Here is a 17,133-nt window from a genome sequence, read left to right on the forward strand (position 1 = left end):
ATCAGAAAATCATGAACACGGCCGGTGTTTTGGTTTAAACAGCGACCCTGTTAACTGGAGACTCTCAGCCGGATGCATCCCTCATAAACGTCTTTAGACGATCATTAAATATCTGATGAGGATATTTTGAAATCTTAATAAAAACTAAACTAGTTTGCATTCCCAGGAACTCCCTCTGTGTTTCAACAGCTGTGTAAACTCCACAAACACTGACACGTTCAGCTGAAGGTCTCCAGTTTACAGGGTCACTTTGAAAACCGGAACACCGGGAGGAGAGACGCATTCACGGTTGGGCTGAGAGAAGACTACTGTTACAAGCTGCTAAATCAAGAGAATCACAGCTTCTTCTTTTGAAAAGTACACACACATACAAAAAAGATAGAACAGATAAAAACGAATGAAAGAAAGAGAAATCAAGAGAATCACAGATGGAATGAACAATGACTGAATGGTTTTTCGGAAAATTTTGAAAAAAAATATTGAAAAAATTTAAATTAAAATTAAATTTTGAAAAAATTAAAATAAAAATAAAAATTTGAAAAAAAAAGAAATTGAAAAGAAAATTATTATTATTTTTTTTTTTTTTCGAAAAAAAAATATATAAAAAATAAAAATTGACAAGAAAAATTTTGAAAATTTTTTTTGAAAAAAGTTGACCCAGTTCCTGTTGAAAAAAAAAATGTACTCAAATTTGAAATTGTGCTCCAAAAGCAGAAAAACATGAACACGGCCGGTGTTTTGGTTTAAACAGCGTCCCTGTTAACTGGAGACTCTCAGCCGGATGCATCCCTCATAAACGTCTTTAGACCATCATTAAATATCTGATGAGGATATTTTGAAATCTTAATAAAAACTAAACTAGTTTGCATTCCCAGGAACTCCCTCTGTGTTTCAACAGCTGTGTAAACTCCACAAACACTGACACGTTCAGCTGAAGGTCTCCAGTTTACAGGGTCACTTTTAGAACCGGAACACCGGGAGGAGCGATGCATTCACGGTGGGCTGAGAGAAGACTACTGTTACAAGCTGCTAAATCAAGAGAATCACAGCTTCTTCTTTTGAAAAGTACACACACATACAAAAAAGATAGAACAAATAAAAACTAATGAAAGAAAGAGAAATCAAGAGAATCACAGATGGAAAAAAAAACAATGACTGAATGGTTTTTCGGAAACAATTGAAAATTTTTTTTGAAAAAAATTAAATTAAAATAAAAATTTTAAAAAATAGAACTAAAACTAAAAATTTGAAAAATAAAAATTGAAAAATTGAAAAAAAAAAAAAAAAGATGACTAAAAAAATTTGAAAAGAAAATTTGAATTTTATTTTTTTTTTAATTCGAAAAAAATAAATATAAAAAATAAAAATTGACAAGAACATTTTTGAAATAAAAAATTTGGAAACAAATTTGACAAAAAAGTTGACCCGGTTCGTGTTGAAAAAAACAAATGTACTCAAATTTGAAATTGTGCTCCAAAAGCAGAAAACATGAACACGGCCGGTGTTTTGGTTTAAACAGCGACCCTGTTAACTGGAGACTCTCAGCCGGATGCATCCCTCATAAACGTCTTTAGACCATCATTAAATATCTGATGAGGATATTTTGAAATCTTTATATTTGGACGTTTGAATAAAAGCTAAACTAGTTTGCATTCCCAGGAACTCCCTCTGTGTTTCAACAGCTGTGTAAACTCCACAAACACTGACACGTTCAGCTGAAGGTCTCCAGTTTACAGGGTCACTTTTAAAACCGGAACACCGGGAGGAGCGACTCATTCACGGTCCTGAAATCCGTCGGCTGCAGGTCAGCTTTGTTTAATGTTTAAGGAAATATTTGGTCTTGTGCAATCTCCCTCTCCCTTTGCATTCATCTCTGTGCCCCTCTCTCTGCTCAGCTGGTGTCTGTGTTAAGCACCTGATAGTTTCCTCAAAAGATCAACCCTGACACCGTTATAACACCTGAAATCCCTGCATCCCTGACATGAATAAAGCGTTCATACATTTTTTGTTTTAATTCATAATGGTGCATAAAACATCCGTACGTAGAAACCCTGCGTGTGTCTGACCTTGGCTGGGAGAGTCTTTGCTGGGAATGCTCGGTCGGCCCTTCTCCTTCTTCCCAAAGAGGCGTCCGATAGAAGACTTGATGCTCTTCTTCTTCGCTGCTTTATTGAGCGAGTCCTGGCTGCTGTTGCTGCTGCTGGGGTTACTACCCTGACCGTCCTGCAGGCCCGCCAGACTGTGGGAGGAAACAGAGAGAGGTTAGAGAGACATGAAGTGTGGACGGAGAGAACAATCAAACACGGGGTCACGCTGTTTTGGAAACAAGCCAGTAAATGTGAGAGGGAGCCAGTTAAGGTGAGGCACTTTGCATAATCTGCACACAAAAACCCAGCCAGACGCATTAATCACTTTATTTGAGGGATTATCTAATAATCTCTCTGCTTCACTCACCCATGAACAATAAAGCCTGTTTATACACCCTAAAACCAGTAAGTTGCACAAATAAACATATCTTGGTGACTGCAGAGAAACAGACTTCTTACCCTCGAAGGTCTCGGATGTCCTCGTGGCTTGCAGCATGGCCCGCGTCCCTGTTTAGGCGCATGGAGCGTGGAGTGGTGGGGGGCGACGTCTCACATCGGATTGTGGCCTTGTCGTCCTGAGCCGACTGTAACAGCGGAGGAAAGACACGTCAGTAAGGTTGTTTTTATCTGCACAGACTATAAGTAGCATCCTAAATCCAGCACACCCGGCTTTTCTGTCATATCTAAGACGTACTGAGTATTGAGCCTGACTCCCGTTCGTCTTTGGTCTACTGTTAATAACATTTCTAATTCCTAACCCCTGCAGGATTTCTGCAAGCATAAAAAGAAAGTTGACTTTATAACATGGTGCAGAGCTTCAGGAGACACATCTGTACAGGTGACATGTCGATGCATGAGTAGAGCATAATAAGTTTACATTTTAAAGTCAGTAATTTAACGGTTTAGAGATAAATGATCTGCTGTATTTGATGTTTGGTGAAGTGTTTTGGTTTCTCATCCTGTTTGTGATTATGGTGAAGGTCAGAGGTTTAACAGATCAGGAGGATTACTGGTCACTGAGTAACTAAAACACAACCCAGAGCAAAGGTATGAAGGCATTCTGGTCAGTGCTGCCAACTCCTCAGTGAGGAAAGGAGCTATTGGCTGTCCTAAAAGTTGCTAAATGACGTCATTATGTGATTTGCATAATTTAAATTGTAATGGACGCTATCGGAAAGAAGAGTAACGTTGAGTGAGAGACAAAAAGAGGTTAAAAATCACCCTAAATATGTTTAAAGGTGACATATCACCCTCTTTTTTCATCAACATATATTGGTCTAAGAGGTCCCCAAAATATGTCTTTAAAGTTTATGCTCAAAAAAACACTTTGAAATCAGATTTTGGTCTGCCTGAAAAGTCCTCTCCTTCAGTCCTCCTCAGAACAGGCTGTTTTCTCTCTGACCACGCCCCCTCAGGAAGTGGGTGTGGCCTCGGCTGTCCAGCACGTTTATCTAATGTTTACATGTTGGCTGAATATACACGGCTGCTCACAGACCCGCGTTACTTCAACCCTCTGAATCTGATCCAGAATCTGATCCTGACGGAGAGGCGCCTGCAGCAGGACCTTTCTGAACCATTGGTCACAGATTTAGTGTTTCTTGTTGTTTTATTTGTCAGTATGTCGACGTGTGTCTTGGTACACAGCTACGAACATGTAGCTATGTGGCTATGCTAACTAGCGCTAGCACTTTTCCATGATAAATAAAAATCATCCACTAGATCTTCAAATCTGCAGACGTGGGGAGTAAAACCGACCTTTGTGTTTATTAAGACAGCCTACAACTAGCATGCCTCCCTCCTAAGCTCCTTGTTAGCACACACGTGTGCAGGGAATGAAAAACGGAGGAGGGGTTGAGTTGTATTTTATACAGTCTATGGGCTGAACAAGCTCCAAGCTCTGACTTCCTGTTACAGACCGGATGGCATTGTGACGTATGAAAAACACTGAAAACTGAAACGGCTGGTTTCAGCACACATTTACAGAAAGGTGGAGAAATCAGAACAGGGGCAGAATGGATTCTGTTCATTCCCGGGGGGTTTGTAGACAGGGACACATATTTCAGGTAGAGAACCATTAAAAAGTCCATTTTGCATGATATGTCACCTTTAAAACTACACTTAGGAGCCTACAACAAATCAAAGTCAAACATTACATTTTTCAACCAGAACATTTTAAAGATGTTTGTTTTTTACAATCTACTTTAACTGTCTTAAAGCACCAAAAAGACACAGTAGGCGGGATCCTCTATCCCTCTCTCCAACACGGTCTCAGCAGATGTGTGTCTAACATGAGTCTGGTCCTGCTGGAGGTTTCTACCTGTTAAAGGAAGTTTGTCCTCTCCACTGTAACTAGCTAAATACTGTGAGGTGCAATGCTCATGGTGGATTAAGGTGGGGTCAGACTGAGTCTTACCCTGTCTTGAAGTTGGGTCTCTGTTCATAATTTAACATAGAGTGGTTTACACCTGATATGTTTGTAAAAGCGTCTTAAGATAACGTTTGTTGTGATTTGGCACTATACAAATAAAGATTGATTGATGATTGATTGATCAGCCAGCGGTGTATTCCTACATGCGTGATACATTTGCAGGGGGGGTGAACGCCTCCTAGGAGGGACTCACAGCAGCATCCACTGCTCACTGAGTAGAGTAAGAACGACACATGCTTTCACGTCAGTCTCCAAAAGTCTCCATTTAACACCAGAAAAGGTCTAAAAGCTAGATTTGAAGCTAGTCGCCTTTTTGAAAAAGAGTCACTAGAGGGGTCTGAAAACTTGCTAAGTTGGCAACACTGATTCTGATTTGACCCCAATTTATATACCTTGAACTCTTTAAAGTATGAGGTCATGACTACAGTTCACCTTTTGTTCCATGGAGCATTAATTGCTGGCTTTTTGTCACCATCTATCATCGGGAAATAAGTTGTTCAAATGTTTGAGGGCGACGTGTTTCAACTGGCAACTCATTGAGGAAAACCTTATATGTACAAATAGTTCTGGCCATAAATAATGTTAGAAAAGCATAGTGAGAACTCACACTTTACACCTTGATGGTGGAGGAAAAGACAGGCTTTCTAAAGGTTAAAGTTTCCTTTCTTTAATGTTTGAATTTAAAGGGATAAAAGGAGAAACAGGAGGAACATTCAGCTGTTTCCATTTTGTCAGGGTGGGCGTTGAGGGCTTTGGTGGAATTGGAGAAGACAGATGAGTGGGAGGTATTGGAATAAATACTTCCTGTTATGTTAAGCGTTCACTCCTTTGCAACAGATTTTATAATAATATGAAAGATAGATTCATAAAGTCGTCTGATAAACATGCACTCATGAGGATAGACAGAAATAAAGCAGGAGAAGGTCTGTGTTTGTGGGGGAATGAAGTGCTGTGTTTGCAGATCGCACACACTGTGAAATGACATGGAGGTTCTACATTGTGACCGATGATTGGGAGATCAGGGAGTGAGGATAATGAGGCCGACAGGGCCTGAAGAAGCAGGCCTCTAGTTTACCTTCCTGCGGTGCTTGCGCAGGTCACTAGGCTGAAGCGTGGCAAAAAAGGAGAGAGGAGAGAAGCAGTTAGTGAGACGCACAACAGACCAGCAGAGGAACCGAGCCATGCACGAACACACCAGAGCAAGACATCAGAAAGATATACATGTTTACACCCCACACACACACACACACACACACACACTGCAGAAGTTAGATTTATTGTGCAGTAAAGATGTGCAGTTCTTTGGAAGTAGGAGGAGCACAACAACGCCTGAGGGGACACTGCAAACAACCACGCTGAAGGTGGAGTCAGGACGGCCGGATGGGTGCAGCCTTGAGGAGGAAGATGAAGAGAGAGCAGCGTTTATCTATCTATAGAATCAAGAGAGAGAGATGGAGCTTAAATATTATGTCTGGATGCTTCCTGTGATATCAGACTCTCAGTAGCGGTAGAGGTGGAAGGTAATGTGACACCTGGATTCATGAACCACAGCCTGGAGTCATATTTTCCACTGTGCACCTAAAAAAAAAATGGGGGAACATTTCTTCCCTTCTGCATTCCTCACCGGCCTGGCATTAGCAGAGCAAATAAACCATCAGCGTGCCACATTTCTTAGAGTTTCTCTTGCCCCAAGGAGGAAAATACCTAATCACTCATTTCCTTTCCTCAACTGACACACTGAGGCCAGGGTAGGGGAGAGATTACAGAGCTATAAAAAGTTAACAGGAAGAGGAAATTGAGGGGGTGCGCAGGATTTTAATTGAATCACCCTGAAGGGTTCCTTCTCTTCCAACGCTTTGTGTTTCAAATCCAATCGACCAGAACTTCAGACGCTGGACGTGAACGCTTATAAACACAAGATCAAAGATATTTTAAGACTTGAGGCCCACAGGAGTGTTCAGGTATCACAGCACTAAATACACTCAACAGGGCTGTCACTAGGGGTGCAAAAGTCCAGGAATTTTCAAAGTTGGAAACTTTCCATGGGAATAAACAGGAATTAACATGAATTTACTAAATTGAAGGTTGGCTCTTAATAGGGAACTTAAATATAGTTGGGGAAAATATATTTTTGCATAATCCTGACTAAAACACCCAGATTTCATTCAAGTACAGTTGAATGTATCTGCTATTCCTCAATCACATACACATAGCACACTGCTTACTGCAGGGCTATTGAGACCACGCCCCCTACATGCTCTTTTAATTTAACATTTTGAATGGGACTTTGTTGGAGGGAGAGCGGCTCTTTTAATTTAACATTTTGAATGGTACTTGTTTGGAGGGAAAGCAGCTCTTTTAATTTAATATTTTGAATGGGACTTTTTTGGAGGGAGAGGGGCTCTTTTAATTTAACATTTTGAATGGGACTTGTTTGGAGGGAGAGGGGCTCTTTTAATTTAACATTTTGAATGGGACTTGTTTGGAGGGAGAGGGGCACTTTTAATTTAACATTTTGAATGGGACTTTGTTGGAGGGAGAGGGGCTCTTTTAATTTAACATTTTGAATGGGACTTTGTTGGAGGGAGAGCGGCTCTTTTAATTTAACATTTTGAATGGTACTTTTTTGGAGGGAGACGGGCACGTTTAATTTAACATTTTGAATGGTACTTTTTTGGAGGGAGAGGGGCACTTTTAATTTAACATTTTGAATGGGACTTTGTTGGAGGGAGAGCGGCTCTTTTAATTTAACATTTTGGATGGTACTTTTTGGAGGGAGAGGGGCACTTTTAATTTAACATTTTGAATGGGACTTGTTTGGAGGGAGAGCGGCTCTTTTAATTTAAGATTTTGAATGGTACTTTTTGGAGGGAGAGCAGCTCTTTTAATTTAACATTTTGAATGGTACTTTTTGGAGGGAGAGGGGCACTTTTAATTTAACATTTTGAATGGGACTTGTTTGGAATTACATGTTTTTTTAATTGTATTATTTTACATGGATGTTTGCTTATGACAAAACAAAAATATTTACATGTAGTATGTTTGTATATGATACAGTTTGTTAAGTTTAAGTTTAAGTTTCCAATTTGGAATATTTCCAAAATTCATCAGCTTAACTTCCCATGGAAAGTTTCTGGAAAGTTTTCGGCCCCTTTGCAACCCTATCATAACTTTTAGACACTTTCTAGGATACAAATATCACACATTGTTCCATTTTATGGCACAAAGTGTTGACAAGTGTCAAAGCTTTTCACTACAAAAGCTCCTCAACATTCAGATGAGATTTAAAATCCTCTGTTCCTGAAATAACTCATGCCAGAAGAGAAGAGATATAAGTGAAAACAGGCGTCATCTGATGACCTTACAAGGACTACATCGGGCACCACTCGGTATGTGACTTGTTAAAACTGCGAGTCTGCACATTCCTGAAACCACCGAACAGTAAATAACACGAGCAGTGAAGTAAACAGGAAAACCAATGTCATCATAATCCTCCACACACTGAATTTACAGGCCAGATACGATTGGCGGATACGGACTCTGACAGGCAGACGTGTTGAAGAAAGGCCGGCTGCACGTCTGTCATGTTCACCAGCGGAGGCAGGACGAGACCGTGTGCAGCTCTGAGTCCCTGAGCTCACAGGTGCAGAGGAGGTTTCTGCACCACAGTCACTAAACCCAAACAACATCAATGAAGAGGCGTGTCGCTCTAAAGTCATTGTCTGCACGCTCACATGTATCAGGAGTCGTGATAGTAGACTTGAAACAGTCCGAGGACATCCTTTGAGCGTCACGTGTACCATTGTACTCTCTGTTTCACTCACATCATGCAAAGCCACAAACTGTCCTTTGAATCCTTTGTGACTACACCGACTCTCCAGAGTTTCCCACAGAGTTACAGTGAACCTGGAGGTGTGTGTGTGTGTGTGTGGGTTTGCACTTGAATATCATCAGCACACGGCTTGGTGAAGTCCCCTCTTGATGACATGTCTCCAGGGCAAAGATATCAGAGATGTTAAAAGTGACAGGTTAAAGAGAGAGAGGCCGACTGCACCCACCCGGGAGGAAGGTGAGGGAAGGTGAGGAGAGATCTACGAGTACCTGGAAGTAAGGTGCACAGCTATAAGCCTGAGGGGGCGGGCTGAAGCCGGTAGCACCATATGGCAGGTACGTGACTGAGCTCTGGATCATGTAGGGGTCGTAGCAATATTGCTATGAGCAGGGGGAAGTTACACACACTTGGTTATATATATTCCCAGACACACACACACACACACTGTTAGTACACTGAGGCAGCATAAACACATTACATCAACAAACACAGAGAGGGGGTTAAAGTTTCTCTACGACTGTAAGTTCACAAAGAGATCAAACATGAACAGAGACACATGAATCATCACAAAGAGAGGAATTCAAAAATACATGATGAGAAAAAGAGAGTTCAGCTGTTTGTAAACCTGGACCCTGTGTCTGTAGGGTTTGTTTTCCCAGAGTCTGACAGGTAAATAGAAGTTGTTTTAGCAGATTGCAAAGTAATCTCTGCAGGTAAGTCAAACAATTCAAACACATCCATGAGAAGTGTTTGTTTTCCACTGACAGGCTCAGATTGTTTTTAAATGTCTGACAACATTACAGAAAAACTAGAACGAGGAAGAGAGAGCAGATCTCCCAACATACAGGTCTGCTCATTGTACCTAAAGTCTCTAAAAGTAGTATGGGAAGCATCAGGCCCCTCTCCTTTGGAATCATCCACCAGTCAGGGTCCGGGAGGCAGACACCCTCTCTACTTTTAAGAGTAGGTTTCAAACTTTCCTTTTTGATAAAGCTTATAGTTAGAGCTGGATCAGGCTTGGACCAGGTCTTAGTTATGCTGCTATAGGCTTAGACTGACACACTGGGATCCTGTCTTTCCCTCTCTCTCCTCTCTCTGCCTGTCTCTCACTTTAACTCTTCCCGTCCCATTAAAGTTACTAACCATAGACCTTTCTGGAGTCCCTGAGCTCCCTTGTCTCGTAGGTTCCTCTGGATCTCTGCTGTAGATTCCTTTTTTGGGATCTGTTATTCATCCTTTCTTTCTTTCTTTCTTTATTTTCTTTCTTACTTTCTTTACTTCTTTCTCTTTTTTCTTCCTTCTTTCTTTCTTTCTTTCTTCCTTTCTTTCTTGTTCTCTTTTATTCCTTTTTACTTTCATTCCTTTCTTTCTTTCTTCAGTTCTCTCTCTTTCTTTGTCTTCCTTTTTCCTTTCTTTCTTTCCATGTTTCTTCATCCTTTATGTCTCCTTTTCTCATCCTGTCCTTTCCTTCTTTCATTCTTTCACCATTTATTCTCCTCTTTTTCTTTCTTCTGGTCTCCCTCTCTTTTCTCTTCTCTTAGACCTTTCTGGAGTCCCTGAGCTCCCTTGTCTCGTAGGTTCCTCTGGATCTCTGCTGCTGTGGACGTGGTCCAGACTCCAGCTGCTACAACTACTACTATCCGTCTCCCCACTATCATCTCTCTCTCTCTCTTCATCTCCCTCTATCCCTGTCTCCAACACGGTCTCAGCAGATGTGTGTCTAACATGAGTCTGGTCCTGTTGGAGGTTTCTGCCTGTTAAAGGAAGTTTGTCCTTGCCACTGTAACTTGCTAAATGCTGCAAAGTGCTCTGCTCATGGTGGATTAAGATGAGATCAGACTGAGTCCTGTCTGTAAGATGGGACTGGATCTGATCCTGTCTTGATGTTGGGTCTTTGTTAATAATAGAACATAGAGAATGGTGTGGACCTGCTCTGTTTGGGTTAGGGTAACCTGCACACTTGGCAGCAGTGTTCTGTAGTGATTCCTCTCTTGTGTTTTTAGACATTGAAACAAGAATCTGAGCCTCTCAGTGGCTAAAAGAAAAACTTTCAGTGGACATAAAACCACAGAGACTTCAGGCATCACAGCCAGTCTGCAGAGGTCAGCTGAAGTATCTAGTGGAAGTGATTTCTAGGCCCAGGTAGGACTGACTAAACGAGGCACTTCATGTAAATGTGCTGAGACATTTACATTAACCTCGTTGCGATTGAAATCAAAGTAAGGAGTTGTTACCAAGGTCATGACACCCATGCGGTCCAGTTCTCTGTTGGGGCTGCGGGGAACTCGTCTGGGGGTTGAGTGTCCTGAGCCAGGAGGAGAGCCCCCCAATGAGGATCCCGCACACAGCGACGGAGGGATGGAGCTCATCGATCTGAAACGTCCTCCTAAACTTTCACCGCTGCCCACCCTGCACTCGATCTCCTCTGCTCGGATGGCGGTGCTCTCCTTCTCCTCTTGGATCATTCTGAGGTGAGAGAGAAAGAAAAGGTGAGCTGAAGGAAGGTTTTGTTTTTGTTCCTACTAATAATTGTAGCCTCTGGTACCTGATTTCATTATTGATGGCGTCCAGCTGCTCCTGCAGCATTAAGGCGAGGGTCTGTGCGTCCGCCTGGCCACCAGGGGACAGCAAGTCCACCGAGCTGAACATAGTCTCTCGGTCCTCCTCCAGGTCTGAAGCGTCCATATCGCTCTCGAAGGCCTGGGCCACGTTAGCCAGCACGTTGGCCTGCTGCATACGCTCCCACTCCTGCTCATTCAAAGTCTGCACCTGGATTCATCCGCGCAGGTTCAAAACAGGAAATGGAGAGAAGATTGAGACACGGAGACCAAGAGAATTCAGATATTGAAAGCAGACATCAGTAAGAAGACAGGAGAGGAAGAAGAGGCAGACAGCACAAGCAGGGAGGAGTATGTTTCATTAATACACCACACATCTGTCACTGTTATCTCCACCACGCTGACTTACATGTCGCTGATGTCCAAAGTGGAAGCAAACAGAGAGAAACGGAGAGGAGGGAAATCATCAGAGAGAACTTTAACATCAGACTGAAGCAGGTAGAGGAGTGAAGAGACACGGTGCAAAAACAAAGTGTGACAGGAAAACAACACAAGACCCTTCCAGTACATTCAGGTGTTTTAAACAAGATCACTCCCCCGTTAAAAGTTTAAATGTCATATTATGTTTCTGTTGATAAAAACGAACCACTGCATCAGTATCTGAGCTGACCTTGGATGGCTCGTCCCGCAGCGCTGCCATGCGTCCCTTCTGAGGCCGCCTCAGCACCAGAGCGCTGCCGTAGTGGTCGGAGTTACTGTCCATCATGGAGGAGGCGGATACTGGATACCTGAAATCTGGAGTGCTGCCCATCTGAGAGCGTCTGCAGAGACACACAGAGACCAAAGGTAACAAACACGACGACTCTGAGAGGTTTAAAGAGTGGAGATGAACAGGAAGCCGTCTCACCCGTGTAGTAAGGAGTTACTCCTGCTTCGACCCTGCTCGCTCTCCGCCCTCATGGTCTCAATCTGGATCAGGAGCTGCTCCTGTGAGAGATGATTTACAGACAGGTGATCATTGAGAGGGGGAACACAAGCTGCAGCCCTGAAGCAAAAAGTAATCATTGCTGGGGTTTCAAACTTCCAGACTTTGCCAAGACTTAAAGCTCAAGATTCTTCTGTAGATTTTATGGATGGAAATTTAAGATCAGAGCGAAGGGTTGTGGCTGAGTGAAACCAGTGACCGCTGCAGGACGAGGACTACAGCGTCTGTGTGTGTAATTAACTTTCTGGGACTTCTTAATTTCACATTTTTAGAAAATAGCATGAAGAAAAGTCAGGAAAGTTTATTCCATGCACGTTTTCCTTTTTTCCAGACTTCTACTTGGACCATAAAAACTCTGATTACTCTCTTATTCTTCAGCTGTTTTTGGATTTGGATACATCTTTGCATTTTTGATCAAGATTTATCCTTCAGCTCCCAAATTCAGCAAATCTCAAGGTCAGCCTATTTTCACTTGCGCAATATTTCTAAAATTAGACACTTCCTATCTCAGAGCGACGCAGACAAACTAGTCCATGCATTTGTTACCTCCAGGTTAGATTACTGTAACTCCCTCTTATCAGGCTGCCCCAATAAGTCTCTAAAGACTCTTCAGCTCGTTCAAAACGCTGCAGCTCGAGTATTGACTAGAACTAGGAAGAGGGAGCACATTTCTCCAGTGTTAGCTTCTCTACACTGACTCCCAATAAAATGTAGAATAGAATTTAAAATCCTTCTTTTAACCTACAAAGCTCTTAAAAATCAGACACCCTCGTATCTTAAAGAGCTCACAGTGCCCTATTACCCCTCTAGAACTCTACGCTCCCAACATGCAGGCTTGCTAGTTGTACCTAAAATCTCTAAAAGTAGTATGGGAGGTAGAACCTTCAGTTATCAGGCCCCTCTCCTTTGGAATCATCTACCAGTCAGGGTCCGGGAGGCAGACACCCTCTCTACTTTTAAGAGTAGGCTTCAAACTTTCCTTTTTGATAAAGCTTATAGTTAGAGCTGGATCAGGCTTGGACCAGCTTTTGTCATGCTGCTATAGGCCTAGACTGCCGGGGGAACTGGCGCACTGACACACTGGGATCCTAGCTCACCCCCTTCCCCCCAACCCCTTCATCACTTACTTTAACTCTGCCTGTCCCATTAAAGTTACTAACCATAGACCTTTCTGGAGTCCCTGAGCTCCCTTGCCTCGTAGATTCCTCTGAGCTGCCGTAGACGTCCTCCTGCTGCGGACGATCTGGACTCCAGCTGATACGGACGTGCTGGACTCCAGCGGCAACAGCTTCTACGACTCGTCTCATCACTATCACCTCTCTCTCTTACTCCCCTCTATCTGTCTTTCCAGACCCAACTCTGTCGAGGCATGATGGCTGTCTAACATGAGTCTGGTCCTGCTGGAGGTTTCTGCCTGTTAAAGGAAGTTTTTCCTCTCCACTGTAACTAGCTAAATACTGCGATGTGCAATGCTCATGATGGATTAAGGTGGGGTCAGACTGAGTCTTACTCTGTCTTGGTGTTGGGTCTCTGTTCATAATTTGACATAGAGTGGTCTAGACCTGCTCTGTTTGTAAAAGCGTCTTGAGATAACATTTGTTGTGATTTGGCGCGATACAAATAAAGATTGATTGATTGATTGATTGATTGATTTTCTGTTGTACTGATTATTTTGATCGCACCGATTACTGGAAGAACAGTAAGTCATCTTTCTCATGAGACCTGAGGGATAAACTAAATCTGGAGAGTCTGTGCAGACCCTGTGTCTTTTCCACACTCCTCACCTTCTCATGATGAGAGTCCTCGATCAGCTTCTTGGTGTGATCCAGTTCTCTAATGAGGGAATTCTGCAAAGACACAGTGGAGGAACAACAATTACTTGTCTGTGTCTCATCTCACGGACTTTCCAAATATAAAACATGACTGATCACGTTGTATCATCACCTTATCCTCCAGAGCGGACATCCTCTCCTTGAGGTGAAGCTGGAGTCTCTCGTTGGACTCTGAGAGGAGTTTGTCCACCGTCTCGGACAGACGCTTGTTGTGCTCCTCGTTCATCTTCTCTCTCTGCCGTGCCTGCACACACGGGAGGAGGATGCTTTAAAGACAGCGGTGTTACAGCGGCTGTGTGTTGGTGTGGAGCTCCAAACACAACAGACAGTGTGGGCATCATTATCGCAAAATGCTGAGGATCTCGCAGCTGACTTCCTCCTTCAATATGTTGGTGACATCACTGTCTCATCCTTCAGTTAATGATCACCACTTCTCAGGTGATGGTAAATGTGCATACAACATGCAGGTGGTTCCTAAATAAACTAAGATAACCCTAAACCAGGGGTGTCCAAACTTTTTTCAAAGAGGGCCACATTTGATGTTGTCAGAATACCTCAGGGCCTCCTACTGAGACTTAGGAATCATACAAGTTATATATGAAATGTCTATTTAATAACAATTATTTTACATTTTCTCTCAATAAATCAGTAACTAGGAAGTCCTCAGTTCTCCACAAGCCATGTACACATGAGCAAACTTTATCTTCCTCTGGAGGAAAATGTTTTTCCTTAGGGTTGGCAATGTGGGAAAAATAGTGTATCATTATTTTTCTATGGCAGGATCACGATCTGGATTTCATCACACTTCTTTTACGTGTTGTTTTTAAGACTTTTCTGACCAGCAGACAACATTTGAAGAACTAAATAATTCTTGTCCTGCGTTCTGAACTATTTTTAAGCACCAAATTTTACTTTTTCTGTACGATTTCATAATTTTGATCTTGTATTTTGTGTCTTCTGAACTTTTAGTTTTCGCCAAGAACATTTTCACATCGTGATAAAAACATTAATTTGAAAAACTGTCAACTTTAAGAGTTCTTGTGTTTCCTCCTTTGAGCTTTGGCTTTATAAAAGTAGTCCATGTGAAGCTTTTTGAGACGTTTCTGGATTGACTTTAGTTTTGTTTGTGCTCTTGAAAGAAACTGCAAATGTACAGATGATTCAGAAGGTGATTACTTTGGTACTTTGGACATGCCTGCTTTAAACTGACCATAACTTGGTTAGTTAGCTTGCTACAACTCTCTGGGACTTATCCTTCATGTACTGGTGCCTAATTAAAGGTACAGTATGTCGTTTTAGCGGCATTTATCAGACTTGGTAGAAGTGGAATATAATCTTAATAAGTGTGTTTGAATATAAAAGGCATGTTTTTGTGAACTTGGAATGAGCCATCTTGCAAGTTAAAAACTTGACAAATGGAGGATCATACTCATCATGCATCACAGCGGCTTCTTGTCCTAGAAGGCCACCGTCACGTAACGGACTAGAGGGAGCGTTTCAAGAATCTGACAGCTTATTTTATTTGTGTAGCTTTAATGTTTATTTATTTACCCTTTTCCCCTATTTATTGAAAACACAATTAATCTGTGTCACTCTTATGTCCATGCACTTTGTCTCTGCCTCTAAAGCAGGGGTGTCCAAACATTTCTCAAAGAGGGCCACATTTGACGTTGTCAGATCAACTCAGGGCCAGAGGCTCCTACTGAGACTTCGTTATCATCAAAGTTAGATATGAAATCTCTATTTAATAACATTTTTTTTTTTCTCAATAAATCAGTAACTAGGGAGTCCTCAGTTCTCCACAAGCCACGTAAAGATTAGCAAACTTTATCTTCTTCTTGAGGAATTTTTTTTCACTAGGGTCGGGCAATGTGGGAAAAATATGGTCTCATCACACTTCTGTTTCATGTTGTTTTTAAGACTTTTCTGACAAGCAGACAACATTTTAAGAACTAAATAATTATTTTCTTGCATTTTGAATATTTTTTATGCACCAAATTTTGTCTTTTCTGCACAATTTCATAATTTTGATCTTGTCTTGTGTCCTCTTTTGTGTCTTCTGAACTTTTAGTGTTCATCAAGAACATTTTCACATCATGATAAAAACATTAATTTGAAAACCTGTCAGCTTTAAGAGTTCTTGTGTTTCTTCTTTATTGCCGTCTTGCAGAATTCCCAGAGCTTTGGCTTTACACAGGTAGTCCATGTGAAGCTTTTTGAGACGTTTCTGGATTGACTTTAGTTTTGTTTGTAGAAAGAAACTGTGATTAATTTCTTTGCTATAAATAACACAATTTAAGATGGAAGCTTGGGGCCATAAATAAATGGACATTGGGCTGTGATTGGCCCCCGGGCCGTACCTTGGACATGCCTGCTCTAAAGCCTAAAGTGAATTGCCAAATGCACTATTCTTCATCAGGTAATGATTACCTATTTCTGAATGATCTCAATGGTGTTTTTTTTATTTTGTTTTGTAACATCAGTCACAGAACTCTGTTTCTACTGTTACTTTTCACAGAACCTACTTTGTAGTTTGTACTTGTCTCTCCTTTAAAAACAACCAATAAAAAAACGTTGGAATAAGAATCTGACCACTAGATGCTGCCAAATATTCCTATTTCTACACACTGTCCCTTTAAATGTCAAGTAGCTGAGCTCAGTAGCTTTAACACGCCGGGAAGAGGTCGGAAAATATTCAGGAATGGAAACATGTTGAATACGATCACTGGCTCCCAAAAATGAGAAGCAGGCGTCGAGCAGTGACAGCAGATTTCTCACCCTGAGCAGCTCCTGGTTCTTCTCCTCCAGCTGAGCCTCCATCTGCCTCAGCCTCTCCTCCACATTACCATGCCGCTCCTCCGCCTGAAAACGAGGGAGACATAAAAACAAACACTCAATCTCTCCGGCACAAACAAAACAAAGTGTGTATGATTTTAAAGAAACGGTGCGACAGGAGTTTCTACAGCTAGACTCTTCTCATCCCCTCGTGTGTTTTGTCGTCCATCCTGGAGAAGGACCGTGACTCTGTTTGAGGTTTTGAGTCCTTCAGAAGGATGGGGGCAACATGAACAGGTTTCAAAGCAAGCGTACACGTGTGCTACGTGGGAACTAAAGGGGGAAAATCAAGCACAAGCTAAATTAGGCGAAAGCAACACGACCCACAGAAAGACTATCACAGCAGCAGGAGAGCAAATCTACCACCAGATCATCACGTCTGCAGAGGATCACAGGATTTATCTTTATATTCATTTAACATTTAATTTATTAGCCGTGTTAACAGAATCAGAGTGTGACAGGAGTCATTATCAGAGTATTGGCTCGTATTTGTGGAAAGAGACTTCGTCAGGGCACAGCTTGTTCCAGTTTTTGGGGCAGGGTCTCCACAGGTCTTTGAACAAATCAGCTGGCACT

The 17,133-nt window shown here is 42.0% G+C and overlaps 1 protein-coding gene across 17 annotated transcripts in view; it reads right to left on the reverse strand.

Annotated features, from left to right (window-relative positions):
* ppfia1 (PTPRF interacting protein alpha 1) overlaps positions 1-17,133 on the reverse strand; it is a 73,355-nt gene that overhangs the window by 17,818 nt on the left and 38,404 nt on the right. For 7 of the 17 annotated variants that reach the window (XM_034679668.1, XM_034679667.1, XM_034679666.1 and 4 more), the window contains 10 exons: positions 16,501-16,584; positions 13,835-13,966; positions 13,675-13,737; positions 11,813-11,892; positions 11,552-11,726; positions 10,893-11,116; positions 10,582-10,813; positions 5,591-5,620; positions 2,547-2,671; positions 2,067-2,239 (listed from right to left, as the gene is read on the reverse strand). In XM_034679668.1, coding sequence (XP_034535559.1) covers positions 2,067-2,239; positions 2,547-2,671; positions 5,591-5,620; positions 10,582-10,813; positions 10,893-11,116; positions 11,552-11,726; positions 11,813-11,892; positions 13,675-13,737; positions 13,835-13,966; positions 16,501-16,584 — 1,318 coding nt within the window. The remainder of the gene's footprint in view (positions 1-2,066; positions 2,240-2,546; positions 2,672-5,590; positions 5,621-10,581; positions 10,814-10,892; positions 11,117-11,551; positions 11,727-11,812; positions 11,893-13,674; positions 13,738-13,834; positions 13,967-16,500; positions 16,585-17,133) is intronic. The other 10 variants (XM_034679672.1, XM_034679680.1, XM_034679679.1 and 7 more) reach the window with 3 other exon arrangements.

Source organism: Notolabrus celidotus, chromosome 3, assembly GCF_009762535.1.
Source record: "Notolabrus celidotus isolate fNotCel1 chromosome 3, fNotCel1.pri, whole genome shotgun sequence".
Classification (NCBI taxonomy): domain Eukaryota; kingdom Metazoa; phylum Chordata; class Actinopteri; order Labriformes; family Labridae; genus Notolabrus; species Notolabrus celidotus.